The sequence below is a fragment of the Balaenoptera ricei genome, chromosome 17 (genome assembly GCF_028023285.1).
Source record: "Balaenoptera ricei isolate mBalRic1 chromosome 17, mBalRic1.hap2, whole genome shotgun sequence".
Classification (NCBI taxonomy): Eukaryota; Metazoa; Chordata; class Mammalia; order Artiodactyla; family Balaenopteridae; genus Balaenoptera; species Balaenoptera ricei.
The window spans coordinates 74,888,755-74,906,735 of NC_082655.1; the positions used below are offsets into that span (position 1 = coordinate 74,888,755).

Sequence of the window (17,981 nt, forward strand, 5' to 3'; positions counted from 1 at the left end):
AGTATTCATAATAAACAAAAAATGGAAACAATCCAAATTTCATTATCAGCTAGTGAATGGAATGCCCATTATCAAGTGGTAAATGAGGTATAACCATAGAATGGGATATTGTTCAGCAATAAAGAGTAAGGAATTACTGATGCACGCTACAACATGGATGAACCTCAAAAACGTGCTGAGTGAGCGAGGCCAGGCACAGAAGACCACACGTTGTATGATTCCACTTATATGAAATGTCCAGAGTAGGCAAACCTCGAGAGGCAGAAAGCAGTTGAAGGGTTGCCAGGACTTAGAGGGGGAGGGGATGGGAGGCGGGGTGGCGGGATTGTTACTGGGGTGATGGAGATGTTCTAAACTTAGATGTGGGGATACTTGTACAAGTCTGTGAATATGGGAAAGGCACTGAACGGTACACTTAAAGTAGGGGAATTTTACGGTACGGAAATTACATTTCAATAGAGCTGTTAAAAATGAAAGCGTGGCACTGGGCCTGGGTATGGATGGGGGAAGCCTCAGAAGGGGCTCCAGGCGGAGGGGATGGAGTGGAGAGGTGAGGGAGGGGTGGAAGCTGGCAGGTGGGAAATTAGCAGAAAGGGAGGCAGGGGAGACAGCAGCGTAGATAACGCTTGCGTGGATCTTCGCTGCGAAAGAAGAGTTGCGGGCTTGTAGCCAGAGCGGAAAACAGATGGGGGGCTTCTTCAGATAGGGGTGAGCTGACTGGTCTGAAGGCTCTGTCAGGAGTCAGGATCACAGGAAAGGGGGAAGAGGGTGACGGAGCAGAGGCTCAAGAAGCAGAGAGGGCGGGGCCGGAACACAGGTAAAGGAAGAGGCCTGGCGAGGCGGGAAGCGTGGCCGGGACAAGGTGAGGGCGACCCCGAGGCCCGGTACAGAGAAGAGAACCCAAAACACAACGAGTGTTCCGTGCACTGGGGGCTCCGTCGAGCGGGAGTTAACCACTAATCTCTTAACGTGCACTACAAAGCAGACATTACGTGTGCTTCCCGTGAGCGCGTGACACAAGCTCTGTTCCGCTGCCACAGAACACCCGCCGCTTGGGATCGATCCGCACCTTAGCAAACGTGGAACCCTTTCCCTCAGACTCGATGGTGATGGTGTGGGTTCGCCGGAGGAGAATCTGGTCGATATCTTCTTCGCAGAATTTAGACCCCTCGTCCTCCTCATCCATGAGTGCACCGTAGGCCCCTTTCCGGAGAAGATCCTCTATTTCTTTCTTGGAAAGCTGCTGTACCTGTTTTAGAGAAATATTTTTAGAACTGTCTGTAGACTGAACAAATGATTCATCTTTCTCAAAGAGGGTAAACCTTAATGATAACAAAGGAAAATGTGACAAAATATGCTTAAAACAGCGAGGCCAACAGATAATCAGATGCTGGAAAATTTCTCAGTACAGCTAAATAACGGAGCGAGAGTGAATGAACCGTGTGGGCAGCATGCTTTACCCCGTTGGGAGCGTTTTCTCTTCCGCTCATGGACTGCAGGACAGCTTTATCCAGACCGAGCTTCAAGCTAGCTTTGTCGAACATTTCCCTTTCGTAAGAATTCCTTGTAATCAGCCTGTAGATTTTCACAGATTTGCTCTGTCCTATTCTATGACATCTAGCCTGAGCCTGGAAGAAAAAGGAAATGAATGGCTACCAAAGAAAGAAAAGACCCGACCGTCAGGTATAAGAGCATCTGTTCCAATAAATAGGGGTGCAGTTTAACAGAAGAGGGTTAACACACTAAGAAATTACTTTCACATTATTAATAAATTGATTACTAGTTGGTTCATTTGCCCCAATCACGGGACACTGCCTGAGCGACTACAGGATTTTAATTTATTGGTCTGACATAGCAGAACGACTTCCAAAAGTGGGAGAGGGAGGCATCGGGGAGATTTTCTTGCGTGTTTACCTGGAGATCATTTTGGGGATTCCAGTCGGAATCAAAGATGATGCAGGTATCAGCAGCAGTAAGATTAATGCCTAAACCTCCTGCCCTTGTACACAGGAGGAAAACAAACCTATCAGAGTCAGGTTTGGAGAACCTGTCGATAGCTGCTTGGCGGAGGTTCCCTCTGACGCGGCCGTCGATCCTTTCGTACGGGTACCTAGAAAATGTCAGTGTGAATTAACAAGGAGGCCTGACGAACGGCCAAAATACACTTGTTCCTTTTTTGGTGTTTTAAAGAAAGTATTATAATATGGGATATATATTAACAGGATGGTATTATTTATCAGAAATAATTTCAGAGCAAATAGGTGTTGTTGTAGTTTTTCATACAATTGGTCGAATGCCCCAAAGATTAAAGTTCCTTCTACTTCCTCTCCAGGGAAATATCTAAGCTCTGAAAAGGGCTGAGTCCTCCAACAGTGAAACAACAAACAATTTCAATTTTCGGTAAGAACTGTTCTCCCCTAGCCAAAGGAAAGAACTGGAAAGCAGAACTGCCCACAAAAGCACGTGTCGCATGGAATAGCCGTCATGCCCACCTATAGCTTTTAAAAAGAGGTGTGACACATGTCCCCCACTCCGTCCCCTTTACTATAAACGCCACTTCAAGGGACTTCCCGGGCGGTCCAGTGGGTAAGACTCCGCGCTTCCACTGCAGGGGGCAGGGGTTCGATCCCTGGTCGGGGAGCTAAGATCCCGCACGCCGTGCCGTGCAGCCGAAAAAATTAAAACGAAAAAAAAAAACAACAAAAAAACCCCCCACGCCACTTGGAGGTGAAGCGCGTGGAGCCCCGTCTTCTGACCCCAGCTCCCCACCCCGGTGTGTGGTCCTCACCGTCTCTGAATGAGGTAGTCTTCCAGGATGTCCAGGCAGCGCACCATCTGGGAGAAGATGAGCACCCTGTGGCCGCCGGCCTTCAGCTTCGGCAGCAGCTTGTCAATCAGCACGAGCTTCCCAGCAGCCTGGATCATCGCCTGGAGCTGAAAATCTGGAGAGTCGGCATTGTGTGTTTCTTTAAACTCTTCCAGAATTTTCTCTTCAGCACCTGCAGAGATTGGATAGCATGACGGGAATACCGTAATATCCTGTTACAGTATGGAATACTGTGTTTAGTAGTAAAAACAGGGAACCTGCTTTCAAAACCCGCTGCAAACTGTAAGGACCAGGAGGCCTCACTCGTGTTTATCAACACACGTCCATCCGCTGGCTCAAAGGAGGGTCCACACAAAACCGTGGAAGTACAAAAGGGATCAAAGTTTTAAGCGCAGCACATTTAGGCGTTTGTGGGGGGGCGGAAACCCCACATTTTCCAACAAACAAATGTTTGCTGTCTGTAGAAACTGAATTTCAACAACAGACTGTCAAGCCAGAAGTGGCAGAAACAAGCCAAGGGCCAGATACCTACAGAAAATTTGGAACCTAAAATGCTAAAGAAAGGGAGAACTGTTTACTAGTTGAATATAAACACAAGTAGCAGAATCTGTTCTGAAACTAAGAGACAAGGGAACAGGGTTCTAACAGTTACGGTGCAAGGGCAGGCGTCTGTGTATCCAACTGTGCATCAGTACAGCCAAAAGGACTGCGACGACAGGGAGGGAGCCCATTTTCCAGGGTACTTTTAGGCATTTCTCAGGGCGCCTGAGCACATCGCTACTGCGGTCTCTGCAGCTCCCTCCACGTTCATTCTCACCTGATGATTTCCTAAGGTACAAAAACTCTACCCTAAATTATCCAAAGCTTTAAAAAAACAAAAACCGACCTCTGTTTCATGAAAGACTTCTATACCTAACCCTCTTTTTCTCATCGCCCCACAAGAGACCTCTGCTTGCTCCAAGACCTGGGTGCATCAGAGAGAAGCCTGGAGAGAGAGGCACCTTCCCAGGGATGGAAGCCCTTCCACCTCCTCCCCTGACCCCAGACGTGCTTGCTCAGGGCGCAGCAGGCTGAGCTTCCTGCAGCCGCTTAGGCGGCTTAACTAGAATTAGGCAGCAGGGGTTCGGCCGCTCTGGCCGGGGTGGGGGCCATCAGGGCCCGGCAGCTGTGCTCAGCCAGCCCCTCTCCCCTGGGGACAGAGGGGTGGTCACCTATCCTTTGGAAAATACAAACAAATCCATCTAATGGGATTTGTCCTCAGCCTTAAACCGTACCAGGGACTTTAAACTACTCTTCTTACCACTGGTTTTAAACGTGAACAAACTATGCACAGGATATGGGACCCTCACAGGGTGTAAAGGTCACGCGAGTTGGGCCACCAGAGCCGTGAGGACAGAACGGTGGCACACAGCAGTGGGTGGGACAGAAGTGCCCTCTATTCCCGTTTTCAGGGCACTTGAGCAAGTTAAGTCATGACACGGTCACACACTGAAACACAGCTTGTTCATTATTAATCAACAAAGGATCTTACTGAGACCAGATTAAAGTCACTAATGCCTGGACCGGGCACTGAGGTCCGCGCAAAGTGCATCGCTACTTCTCAGGAAGGGCCTGGCAGAAAATGCTGGCTGGGTCCGAACTGCTGTCTCTCACTCCCCCTTCCACATGAATAAAACGCTAATGTTCAGGATGTTAATCTAAGTGAAACAAATGGCAAAGGTTTTACTAGGAAAAGGTAAAAACCAAAATGCTGTTTAAGAGAATCGGCAGGAATATTCTTGAATAAAGAATATTCTTGAATAAATACTCTTGCATAAAGTTGAATAATGTTTTTCAAGACAAGAAATTTAGAAATCTAGGTTCTGGATTCATGACAAGAAGGCCCTCAGGAGACAGGAAAAACAGATTTACATCTATATGTTACATTAGGTCTTTTCAAAAAGTTTGTTCTTGTTGGATAATATACTACAAGCTCTTTGCAAGTCAGAAATAGATTTTATTCATAACATCTGGGTAGTTATTTTTTGTTCATATTAGGATTACAATCCATAATCAAAATAAAACATAGCATTTTAGCTTAAGTTAATGGTCAGTGAATAGCTTTTAAAAATGAAATAATCAGGCTTCCCTGGTGGCGCAGTGGTTGAGAATGTGCCTGCCAGTGCAGGGGACACGGGTTCGAGCCCTGGTCTGGGAAGATCCCACATGCCGCGGAGCAACTGGGCCCGTGAGCCACAACTACTGAGCCTGCGCGTCTGGAGCCTGTGCTCCACAACAAGAGAGGCCGCGATAGTGAGGGGCCCGCACACTGCGATGAAGAGTGGCCCCCGCTCGCCGCAACTAGAGAAAGCCCTCGCACAGAAACAAAGACCCAACACAGCCATAAATAAATAAATAAATTAATTAATTAAAAAAAAAAAAAATGAAATAATCATTTTGACAAAATAAACATGTTTGAGTTATTTTAGTAAAAAATTTGAAAATATAAGTTCAGTCTAATTAGTAGAGAAATTTAATTTTTTCATTTTAAATTTATCTATATGACAAAAATAACTTTCCTGCTTTTTCAATACTACCAATGATTTCTCACGTCATCAAAAATAGCCAGCATTAAAATACATTTTTTCTTATCTGACAAAAGTTCCTGCTGAATTAATCAGTTCAGCTCTTTGCTGTGAATTTAGGTTCTTAAAGTGGCAGCCAGTTGACACTAGTAACACTTCATTTAAAAATATCAGCAAACATATTTCCTATATGGTTCCTTTAGCACTATATTATGCCCAGAAGAGCTGAAGACAAGAGGGCAGGGAAGGAGTTGGGGAGGAAAGCAACACCTACCTTCTAAGTCATTACAAGGCCGAATTTTCAAGTTTACCAGTTAAAGATTTACCTCGATGCTAGATTTGTAAATATCAATCAGAAAGTTAACTGGAAATAGGATATGGTAAGCCCAAATACACCGTTGGCACTGCCCTAAAGTCCTGCGTTTACATTTAAAAGTGTGTGTGTGTGTGTGTGTGTGTGTCAGAGACAACTTGAAGAAGTGTGGACATCTGTTCCCTTAAATAGATGGTCACTGTGAGGGCAGGAGCTGCAGTGTTATCTAGCTATATTAGCAGCAAACAAACAAGAAATTATTTTCTTTTTTAATTTTACTTATTTATTTATTTAATTTATTTATTTATGGGTCTTCTTTGCTGCGCACGGGCTTTCTCTAGTTGCGGTGAGCAGGGGCTACTCTCGTTGCGGTGCGCAGGCTTCTCATTGCGGTGGCTTCTCTTGTTGCGGAGCATGGGCTCTAGAGCGCAGGCTCAGTAGTTGTGATGCACAGGCTTAGCTGCTCCGCGGCATGTGGGATCTTCCCGGAACAGGGCTCGAACCCGTGTCCACTGCATTGGCAGACGGATTCTTAACCACTGCAACACCAGGGAAGCCCAAGAAATTATTTTCTTTTGCAGATTACCATTTTCTCTCTGAAATTCATTCCATCACGCGAGCTCAGTCTTGTCTTCTTTCTGCCCACGGTTCTCCACCGCCCTCCCCCCACCACCAACAGAGGATGTGTAAGTCGCCCTGAACCATCGGGGCCCCTACCAAGTCTTCAACATCATTTTCACTCTCACATACAGTAACATACACTTACCTGCTCAACTTTTAGCAAGAAAAACAACAACTAGCAACACTTACCAAGCGTTTATGGTCGCCTAACACTGTTCGATGCTCTTAAGTAAAAGTCTCAGTACATATTAGAAACATTTCTCATTTATGTACAGTTTGTGTTCTACAATCACTTCTAATTTTTTTTCCGCTTTGCTGATGTTACCGCTCTCAACCTACACAAATAGCTGCTTCTCTTGTCCACGATCACAGAAATGTTGTGCTTTGTTGAACTGAACTTTCATTTGACTGGGGCTGCTTTGCTCTGTCACAACCAACTCAAACATCAGTTTAATTTTCAAAACTGAAAGCCTCCTGTAACTGCTCGATAAATGAGTGTGGAGCTGGCGTTGGGTCAGTACTTCTGTCCTTCCTTCTCCAGGTTGTGGATGAGAACAGACAGTCCTGGCCCTGGGGCAACCTCTGAAATACAACCTTTATATAGGTCCTCTGGGCAGCTGTAACACCCAGAGCGTCCATGTGTGTATTTTTTTTTTACTATAATTTCCCAACGTGAAGGCATGTAAGGATGCCTGCTTAACAGACACCTTGTAACTTGCTGTCAGGACAGAAAAGCTGACCTCGAGGTGTGACCAATCAGAATGGCCATGGATCCACTCCTGGGAAGTCCTCAGAACCTCTGCCAACAGCGAATTACACAGGATGACCCTGGAGAGCCATCAGCCAGGGAGGAGACCCCCGGGCAGTAGTTTGGGGTGGGCTCCCCCCTTCACAATGCTCAAGGCACGTGATTAACACGTAAACTGACAAGGTAAACTGATGGGACTAGGGCGGATTTCTACCAACCACTGCGGAGACATTCCTTTCCCACACTTCCTGCTGCAGCATTTCAGCTTTTGTCTGTGCCTTTTCTTTCCCCTTGGAAGCTACCGTGCCTCATTTTTTTTACAGACATTAAATGAAAACGTGTGTGTGTGTCTCTCTCACGTGTGTGTGTCCATGCACCAGAGTTTTACTCATACCATCAACAACCATCAGCCCCAACTCCATCTCCCCAGCTCAGGACCAGGCTGGTGACACTCACCACAGTGGCCTCACAGGCTCTTAAACACATGGCGATCAGCAGGCTGGCAGCATTAAACAGGCAGTGATCACACATGATACTCTCTTTAAAGACCAAGCTACAAGCGCAAAGTCTGAACAAGACATCCACTGATGTCACACCACAGCCACGACCTCGTGTGCCGTGTTGAGACAGTTCCAGGTCGGGACTACTCTGTCGTTTAGTAACTGCACCTTCTGGAGGCGAGGTGGTCGGTGGGTGTGTGGTTACGCAACGGGGAGAGATTAGGAACTCTTTAATTCAGCTGCACTTGAACCTCACAGAGTGTGACGATGACAAACCTGGCTTTGCTCCTTCCCCCCCGGAAAGGAGCCTAACTGAACCGCTGGCCAGTTATAAGTGAACACAAGCACCCTGATTCAGCTGGCTGTCACTTTTCTTTAACCCACATTAACTCCGGCCTGGACTACAGCAGTCGCCTCCTAGCGGGGCTTTCCGCTTGTATGTCTTTCCCTACTCCCGTCTGTTTTATACGACGTTGCCAGATCAATCATCCTGAATCACATTTCTAATCATTTCCAAGCTTCACCGAAACTCCACGAGCTAGCACCTGGGCTTCCCACAAGGTCCCACTGTGTCTAAGGTTCACTGTCCCACTGTTTCTTACGCGTCCTTCACACCTTGGGCAGGTTCCCCCTTTGTTCTCTTGCCTCCTTCCCTTTGTTCATGTGATTACATCAGTCTAAATGCCCTTTCTTTTTCTAACCCTGACTGACAAAATCCTTGTCTCAATGCCATCGCTTTCTAACAGCTTTCCTAATCTCAATCCCTCACAGACTGAAGGTTCTTGTATTCCCCAGAGTATCTTACACAACATAGGCATGAAAGCTTTATTCCTCTAATGATTTTTGGAAGGGTATGATACAGGTTTTTACTCATATCAGTTCATAACACTATCAATTTAGTTAAGAAAACAAGAAGACCACGAAGCATCCGTCAGCACCAGGAACCAACTATTATCAACGCTCGATAACCTCTCAACTCTTAGAGAATGGATGCTAGAGGCCTCCAGACTGCAAGAACTTTTCTCTCATCAAAGTCTTGAAAAAAAAAAAAAAAAAAAAAAAAAGTCTTGAGACAGCTGACAGCTGCCTCTCACCCCAAAGGTGCTCTTTAACTTCTCTGACCTAAACACACACACATACAGAGCAAGGAACCCTCAATCAGGGGCTAATTTCTCTTTAACTGTTACCATGTTTGATGACTTCTAGCCACCGAGCACCAACACCTCCCTTCAAGGGGTGAGATGCAGACACAGGAAAGGTGAGCGGAGGTCCTGCTTCAGGGGTCGGTGGGGACAACGGTCCTGGCACCCTCAGCTACAGAGAAGGAGGCTTTGTGAAGAATAGGAAGATGATGAAACCCACACTGGGATGACTATGAACCATAAAATCATCAGTCTGGAGGGAGAAAAGGATTTCTGGGGTTTTGACAATTACTGAAACAAGGTGCCAGGCGGGCAGCTTACCGTTAATAAGGTAGGGATGATTGCAGCACTTCCGTAATTCCATCATAGTGTTTAAAAGGTTGGGTACGTTAGCTTGACCACCACCTTTGGAAAGAAACGTAAAATTCTTCTCAAGGATGGCTCGGTAATATTTCTTCTGAATGTTTGTTAGCTCGACTTCGATGATCGTTTCTTCTTTGGGGGCCAAGTTCTTTTCCACGTCCTCTTTGAGACGTCTCAACATCATTGGCTTTAGAATAGCCTGGAGTTTTTGCACCTAAAAAAGGACCTCAAGTAAATACCGGTATCATGACTTGCTTGCATGGTAAAACATATACTAACATGAAAAACCACGATTCTCTTATTTATTTACCCTTCATTTCCATTTGTCAAAGCCCAGGAAGGGTATGAAGGCACTGATCTTACATTACAGATCTCATAACAGAAGTGCATGAAGGTTGTGTGGCCAATTTCCGATGGGCTACTTCGCTTGCCCAGGAGTCCTGAACAGCCAGGAGGCTTGAACGGTACAACACAGCAGAAAAGAACCCCGCTTATTCTGTTAGTTTTCCCTTCTGTCTGTCTTAAGCCTTTGCGATGATGAGGAAGGAAGAGACAATGTCATGGGAGTGCCACACTTCAATTCTCTTCCTTTCTAGAAAGAGCTGATAGAAAGTGTGAGGAAGCCAAGGAGCTATCCGGTCGCTGCACCAGTGAGCGTGCTGGGACGTCCCTCTCTGTTCTCTCTTCTGTTGACCGGCAATAGGGTACCGCACACCTGACAGCTCTTATTTTAAGAAAAGCAAAACAAGACAAAACAGACTCCACTTTGAACTAAGCTAAGAGGTTTCAGACAGTAAGTCAGGGGAGGGGGCATATGGAGACCAAGATTTCAAGCGTATCTCCATGTTTATCTCAAATACAGCCTGATAACCTACACCAATATAACTCTTACGATGTATGAAATAACCGACCACTTTTCATAGGCAATACCATATTTATTTCTCACAGAAATCCTGCAGGGTAGTTAGGACCCATGTTTCTAAATGAAAATATGTAGACTCAAGAAAAGTAAGCAATGTGACCAAGTAAGAAATAAGACTAGAACCTCAGAACCCCAGGAGGGAAACGGCTCGACAAATTTCAGCAGTTTCTGACACGACACCCAAAAGCATACATGGCAAAACCACCAAACTCAATAGCACAGCGGCTGAAAAGTACATGAACAGGTATGGAACCTCTCTATGAATCTCAACAGCCCTTCCGGAGGGCAAAGGGACAAACAAACCAATCAGAACACCACCTTAACGAAGACTCAGAATGTCCAAGGAAAGGGGGTGTAAAGCTCACCTGTCTACTGAGGTTGGGGGCAGGGGGGAATGGATATAATTTACATTTTTAAATGGTTAAATCTTAACGCTCTGCCCTTTCGGGGGTTAATCTTCAATTACGTGACTGAAATACAAAGGAGGCTTGGTAGGTACCTGTTCTTCGGTTTTCAGATCACCAAATTCTTGCATAAAGGTGGTTTCCGAAGGGAATCGACCTGGTTCCAAGAAGTGAAGCAAGCTGAAGAGCTCTTCCACGGTGTTCTGGAGCGGGGTCCCCGTCAGCAGCACTTTGTGTTCCTACAGGGGTGCGAGGAGAGCGACTGAGCAAATCATAACAAAGCGCATCTCTTAACACCAAAGCCTCTCTCGATACAGGCATCTTCCGACTTCCACTCACGAACGCTGAAATTCAGCACCCACCCTGCATAAAATACAGGAATTAGATCCGAAGGTGGAGATGCGAGAGATGTGGTCTCTGCTTCAGATAGACTCCCGGACCCCGTAAACGTGTCTTGCCGTTTTGTTTTTTCCTGGGATTTTTTAGGTCCCAGGAAACATTTTGGTGCCGTGGCTTCGCAGGTCCCCTACATCTTGAGGCTTCTTTCCCCACCAAAGTTTAAGGTTTTTCCTCAAATCCCTAGGCTCAGACAAAGCTCGCGTGCTTCTTTCTGCTTTCCACACCAACAGGGCTCCCTCCCTCCCCATCTACTTCCTGCATGACTCACTTCAGAGACAAAAGAAGGTCTTCCACAGGCAACAGCACATGAAAAACTATTTTCTTCTACAAACATTTCAAACTAGCAAAGAGGTCAGCTTGGTTTTGAATACCACAATCACTTTTTTTTTTTTTAAATAGATGCTATTTCTAACTTTGTCTCCTTGAACCGAGGCACGTATTTCTTTAAAGCAATTCTTCCTGTTTACGAGCTCTTTCTCCAGCTTTCCTTATGCATTTGTACCCTTGTCCTCATACTTCCACGTATCCGACATGGTGACCAGTCTTAACGACGGTGGATTTATTAATCTGAAGGGCCTTATTATTTTCTACTTTGGCCATCTGGTACACAGTCCAGTTACTAAAGCTGTTTCAAAAAGTGGCTACACCTTCTAGGAGGTTCAAAAGCAATATTCTGACTCAACTGGAAGTCCGATAAGGCTTGGCTGCTGAGCGGAGAATATGTGCTCAGTAAACACTGGATGGCGATACACCTAAGGGCATGCTCTTTTTCTCAGTACCTACCGTGTCTTATCTGTCAATGGAGTACTTTGAAAGCGAGGTGAAGCAGTTCAATTTGCTTTTTATTCTTCCTTTGCTCCCTTTTGAATAAGAGGTCTCTGATTCAGGAAGATACACAGACCATCATCATCTTCCAACTCATTAAATTCATAAAGAGTAAGAAGCTTGCAAATCAATTCAGGATTTTCTAACGTATAACCATACTGGTGAGTAACCTGGGCCACGGTCCCTGACATATTCAAGTCCAAAATTACTTTATCCAAGAATTGTTTAAAATATTGCCATAGATTCAGGAAAAGAGTTACTGCTGTGGGAGAGTTGTGTTGGTACTAAAGATTGTCTCCTAGTTTTTTTATATCCTTTGTGACCAAGTGAAATGCTGAGCCGCTAACCAAATATCAGTACTTCAGAAAAAGCCTTTTAAGTTATTAATTTCAAAATTAACTTATTTGGAGGAAAAAAAAAAGAACTTCTTTTTTATGCTGCTTCCCCTCAAGGTCTGTTTAAAACCAGTTACACTAAATGATTACATATATGACCCTTTGGTAAGCTTGCATGGGTAGCAAAACAAAACCAGGTTTCCCTTTGAAAGTAACTATTATGTAACATACAATTAATATACAGGTGTCACAAAACGTCAGGTAAGAGACGGGCTATCAAGCTTATCACCTCCAAGCTCAACTATGTCAGCAGCTAGGCTTTCGGCTTGAAAATGTTACCATTCTTTTTAGCTCTGATGGAGTGGCGTCCATTTAATTTCATTTCAGCAGAGTCTTTAATTTGTGTGAGGCCTCCTGACAATGAAAGATGAGATAACAGCATCCATGAAGAACTACTGCCACCTCCAGAGAGTCCCCTCCTTGTCAAGAAGGGACAAGGAGATGGCCCTGCTTCCAGGGCTCCCGTGGAGGACAGTGGGGACCGTAAATGTCCCTCATCCCAGCATCTTCACAAGAATTTCCTTTGTGATGGGAGAGTTGAAGACATTCACTGGTCCTCCCTTTCTCAGAACGCACTTAAAGATAACGCGAATCACTTCCATCGTAACTGCGTCTAGTTCCCTGTGACCTGCTCCATAGCTGGATATAGTTATTATTTGCTATTTTCACCGTGACTTACTCTAGAAAAGATGAACAAAAAGTGGCCAGTGTATAAGTTCTCATGATGGATATTTTAAGTAAGGACTTAAAGACCAGGCAATGAGCTGCTCAGAACTGGACAAATATAATTATATTCTAACTCTGAACAATAGTAATGTGTTCCATCTAGAAAACAACTCTTGTGAAAGTGAAGATTCTTGATCATCACAAAAAGAATTATTTTGTTCATTTGTTAATCAGAGCTTCCCATGGTGAGACATGAATGAGTTACAGGTATGCCAAGTCCTTGGGGCAGCCGGCATGGCTGTGACAGTCAGGATCCCAGGGCCGGTCACCTGCAGTAGTGGCCAGCCTTCTCAGCTTACCCCAGTATGATATACAAATATCACTTTCTATATGTGCCATTATGTGAAAATGGTTAGGGAACACTGCAATATGTAACAGAAAAGTTATCTGGGTAGCAAATTCTAATCCATCAATGAAGTGTTACTATAAACAACAGAAAATCCTTTGAAATCTCCCAGCGACAATTAGGTTGTTTGATGTTGACAGTTAAACGAACTGTGCTCACCAATGAAGGGCTGTTTTGCCGTAAGAATCCACTACCTGGGAGCACAGACACTAATAAGAGAAAACAACTGAAATAAACTCAGATGACAATCTAAGCCTTCAGGAAATGGTGCCATAACTGTGTCTTATATGGACCACTGTGAAGGTGGGTCCCTACTCAGAAGACGTCGTTAGATATTTCATGAGAATTAATGTTCACCTAAACATTAATAGGTTTACTTCAATGTAAGACTAAAATATCACCTAGAGAGACCAAATACAGCCACAGAGTTTCCCTTTTCCATATGCTTATTCATGTCTTCAAGACTGTTCACCATTTACAAGTGTTCTAATTTGTTTTGTGGACTGAACACCAAATAATACAAAACTGCTCTGAGAAAGGTCTTAAGGATGGGGAATCCCATCCTAAATAGGATAATTCAGTCAGACTTTTTCCTTTAAACAAAACTTGATTTTTGTTTGTTTTTAATTAAAAGAATAGCTGGCTGATCCAATCCCCTTAATTTAGGAATAAAAGAAGCTGCTTCAAAGAACCAGCTGCAACAGAAAAGCTTTTAACTGTTCTTTTCGGTGGTACCAGTCTTCAGTAAGAAATTTACAGCCGTGAACATATAGCATATTCCTTCCCATCTCAAACTCTCGATTAACGAGAGATCAAATTAATCTATAGAAGTCAACATTAAAGGGATATTTAAAATCTTTTTGTATTTTTAAAAAGCTCAGCAAAACATCCAAGACATGCTAAATAACAATATCTTCGCTTCTTAAATGTACATTAAAAATAAAAACAAGTGATCAAAACCCACCTTGTAAACTATAGAGTGAAAAGAAACCTGAGGATGACTGAGTCATGTAGTAATTTCTGCTAGAAAATCATACAGCAGTGTGGAAAGGAAAATCAATCAAATTCTACCACTTCTACAATATGTTTTCCTATGATACTCCTACTGAAAAAAAATCTAGAAAAATCTAATCAGGAAGCCCTGACTATCCCTTAGGAAGCTGGAAGAGTATGGGATAGACATGTCTAAAATTCCAGATCAAACTCAAGGTCTTGCAATGCCCCAGACTTCTAAGTGATTGCATGAACTGAACCAATTCCAGATATCCGTTCAACTTACTGAGAACCTGCACCTACAAGTCCTCCTGGCCCCTGGACGCCAAAACCTATGAGCCCTGGAATATAACTGGATTATCATCACGGAGTTAACATTTGGCCCAACAGCTTATGAAACGGCAGTATTTACCCACAAAAGGGAAAAGCAAATACTGGAAACTCATTTCAGTGAAAATACCATGACTATCCTCTGCTGTGATACAACTGTGCAAAGACACCAGCCAACAGCGTGAGAATCAGGAAGACAGCAGCAACTTCTAAGTCACTGAAAGCGCAGGAGCATACATCACAGTATTTGACAGGCTTTGCAAACACCCTTCAAAGGTATCAGTCAGATTCAGAGCAGCAGGAGTACCGAGTCAGTGACAATTCTACTCGGGGTCAAGGGAAGCGCCAACATGACCACTGACCAAGTCCATCAGCTTGAGTCCCTCCAACAGCTTGCAGTTCCGATTCTTCAGCCTGTGGGCTTCATCAATGACCACGCAGCGCCAGGGAATATTCCGCAGCTCAGGACAATCGGTCAGAATCATCTCAAACGTAGTGATGATGGCATGAAACTTATAGGACCCCTTTATCACTCGACCCTACAAGAACAACTCTGGTTTATTACTTAGCATTAAAGATTACATTAATAACTTTAAGGATGAATAAATAGCATAAAATATATGTATTGATCCCCTTGGGGACATCTTTTTTCTAGGTAACACTTATACTTTGTTTTCAAGGTGTTTTGGAGGTTTTAAGCTCTTATGGTACAACAAGAGTTTTAAAACCTTACCTTTTTCAAGGAAGTCTGAAAATTGTTAGTAAAATTTCCAACCCAATTTCCTTACAGATCACATGCAGTAAAGAGTCACTAAGTGTGCCCATTCTAGTTACATCCTAGAGACTCCAGGAGGCGAAAGGCCAAAGAGATTATGTACTAAGACAACTTTTTAAAACCGTTTTTACTTTTTAAAACTTTTTATTTATTTATCTAAACTTTTGTAACTTGCTTTTTACTTTTAACGTGCTAACACGAAAAGAACATTCAACTCAGGACAGAACTTACAACAATTCCCCAAGTCTAAAGATCAACACCAAAATAGATTTTAGTTTGTTTCTCCTTTAAGTATTTAATTGTAGGTCAGATTTTACACTCAAGGTAAACAAACATAGAAAACAAAATTCTGTCCTATTCCCAGCTATAGGACTTCCATTTACCACCTACTGCTTAAAACTATTTTAGCATATACTATTTATTCTTCTTTCTTTGTCATTTATAATGCTTCACTGTCAATATCATAGGATAATTGCAGACAGGTAACTAAAATGAGTTAAAAATCACAGCAGTTGCTACTAAGAGCCAAAGTATAAATTCTCCCCTTTGGGTATATTTCATTCAATGTACCAGTTAATACTACATACCTAATGTTTTTCACTTCTAGTAACAATAAATAACACAATATTCTTTCCATTCACATTTAAAAACTCCATTTTTTGTTTCGCTTTCTTCTAGGGCTTGCAAAATAAACCTAATTAGCATATCAACACATTAAATGATTTTTAGCAGTCATCCAAGGTAAAACAAAATTTCATTCATTCTAATAATTAGAATGACCAAGGCTATAAAAATAAAGAGCTGCAAACAAAAGATGTGGAATTATAATACAAACACAAATTGGGTAAGAAATCTAAAGCAAATTTCTCTATCTGCAAAGTCTAGACCTCCCCTGCCAAAGGCCTGAGACCATTTTAACATTCGACGCCTTAAAATGTCTATAAGCATAAGGACCGCCCGCCTGTGATGCTTTACCTGGGGATCTTTGAAGTACATTTCATACAACTGAATGGTCCGACGACTAGCTTGACTCCCATGATACACAACCACGTTCAACTCTGTCCAGGTCCGGAATTCCCTTTCCCAGTTGGGGATTGTGGACAATGGGGCAATTACTAAAAAAGGGCCATGGATTCCTTTCAAATATATCTCATAGAGAAATGTAATGGACTGGATAGTTTTTCCCAAACCCATTTCATCTGCTAAAATGCAGTTTCGCCTTTGGGAGGGAAATAAAACAAGGAAACTTTAGTAAGTATACATACAAGACAGTGCTTTCATACTCATAAATGCATGCCTTAGATGTTCCCTTAGATACAATAAAATAGAGTTTCAAACAAAATGCTCTAAGACATAAAAATTATTTCTACACACTTCTAGCAATCTCTATATTAATATGTGTTAAGTAAACAAATATTAAGCATACTTCCAGTGTTTGCTTTTTTTTCTTAATAATTTCTATTAGCGAGTTAAAATGTTAAGCTATATTTGATCAATACTTTACATACGACAAAGGAGCTACTATAGGCTTTTTTTTTAAAGTGAAAAAAAACCACGTTTTACGTACATGTTGTACCAATTGAAAAGTAGCCAGTTTACTCCCTCCAACTGGTATTCCCTGAGTTTGTTATTGTTTTTATACTCCCTGGAACTCTCCGATTTCTTCCAGTCATCAGCAGGAGGTCGCTCCTGTTTCAAATATAGTAAAAGTCCCATTAGTGGTTTCTCAGAGACCGCATACGTTAAAGCCACCGCCACTCTCCCTCCTTACCACGCGCTCTGTTTCCGGCTCCCGGGACAGCAGCTTCTCAAACTCTTCGATCTTGGCTTGGTCTATGTCCTGCCTCAGCTCCCACGTGCTGTCTTCATAAGGCAGTGAGCACCACTTCACCAGGTAGTGAGTCACAGGCTGGGCCGGGTTTAAACACAGCACAGTTGGGTTCATGCTCTACCGCACTTACCGACAGACACTACCCCAGACACAGTGAGACGGAGCTGGGAGAAGTTTTAGAACTATGACCACTGAATGAGGAGTCCTTAGTTACAGAGTCTCAAGTCTAAACTGGAAATAACATTATTGAATATTATCAGAACAAACTGATTTTTATCTAAGCCACTGGTAAGTCATGTTCAAAAGCCAAAAAAGTATACAGACATAGCTAGCAAATAACAAAGCTGAATTTGAGCCTTATTCTTATCTGTGCAAATCATTGGGTGTCTGATTCAGACTTATACGGTAACCCATCTTGGTGTGTTTACATATTTGCCTAACTGGCTACTTTCTTAAAGAATGAGAAACAGACTTTAATTTATTAGGATTTCTGCCTTCTTCTTAAAGAGATACTATTTGCATGCTATCACTTTAAAATAATGTGTTTGAGCTCTAGAAAGACTGCAGAGCAAAATATTTTGGATAACGCAGATCAATAGGACTTCCTTTGTCTTTCTTCTTGAAAATATTTTGGTTTGTTGATCTTCATCTCAGGACCAAGGTACACTGACCTGGTTGTGATGTTACAAACATTTGCTGTACTAGGTAAATATATGATGGGGAAAAAAATTTTTTTTTAAAGTACAACTTAGCAAAACTAGAAAGGTAAACATCATGTTACAGACACGATCTTTGAAACATCATGGACCTCATGATACAGAGTTTGGAGTAAAACGGGAGTTCACTGCAGACTCACTAGACAAGCAAGATCCAAACACTTTATAAAGTTTAGTTTACAAGAAGAAGCTAAGAATGACATACCTCATGGTGGGTGGGCATATACTTACTAAGACACAA

General features: G+C 43.0%; 1 protein-coding gene across 4 annotated transcripts in view; it reads right to left on the bottom strand.

Moving 5' to 3' along the window:
* CHD7 (chromodomain helicase DNA binding protein 7) overlaps nucleotides 1–17,981 on the bottom strand; it is a 179,026-nt gene that overhangs the window by 26,242 nt on the left and 134,803 nt on the right. For all 4 annotated transcript variants that reach the window (XM_059902343.1, XM_059902342.1, XM_059902339.1 and 1 more), the window contains exons 10-19: nucleotides 16,965–17,102; nucleotides 16,761–16,882; nucleotides 16,169–16,412; nucleotides 14,781–14,957; nucleotides 10,500–10,643; nucleotides 9,037–9,292; nucleotides 2,789–2,999; nucleotides 1,915–2,110; nucleotides 1,461–1,628; nucleotides 1,070–1,249 (exon numbers count right to left, since the gene is read on the bottom strand). In XM_059902343.1, coding sequence (XP_059758326.1) covers nucleotides 1,070–1,249; nucleotides 1,461–1,628; nucleotides 1,915–2,110; nucleotides 2,789–2,999; nucleotides 9,037–9,292; nucleotides 10,500–10,643; nucleotides 14,781–14,957; nucleotides 16,169–16,412; nucleotides 16,761–16,882; nucleotides 16,965–17,102 — 1,836 coding nt within the window. The remainder of the gene's footprint in view (nucleotides 1–1,069; nucleotides 1,250–1,460; nucleotides 1,629–1,914; nucleotides 2,111–2,788; nucleotides 3,000–9,036; nucleotides 9,293–10,499; nucleotides 10,644–14,780; nucleotides 14,958–16,168; nucleotides 16,413–16,760; nucleotides 16,883–16,964; nucleotides 17,103–17,981) is intronic.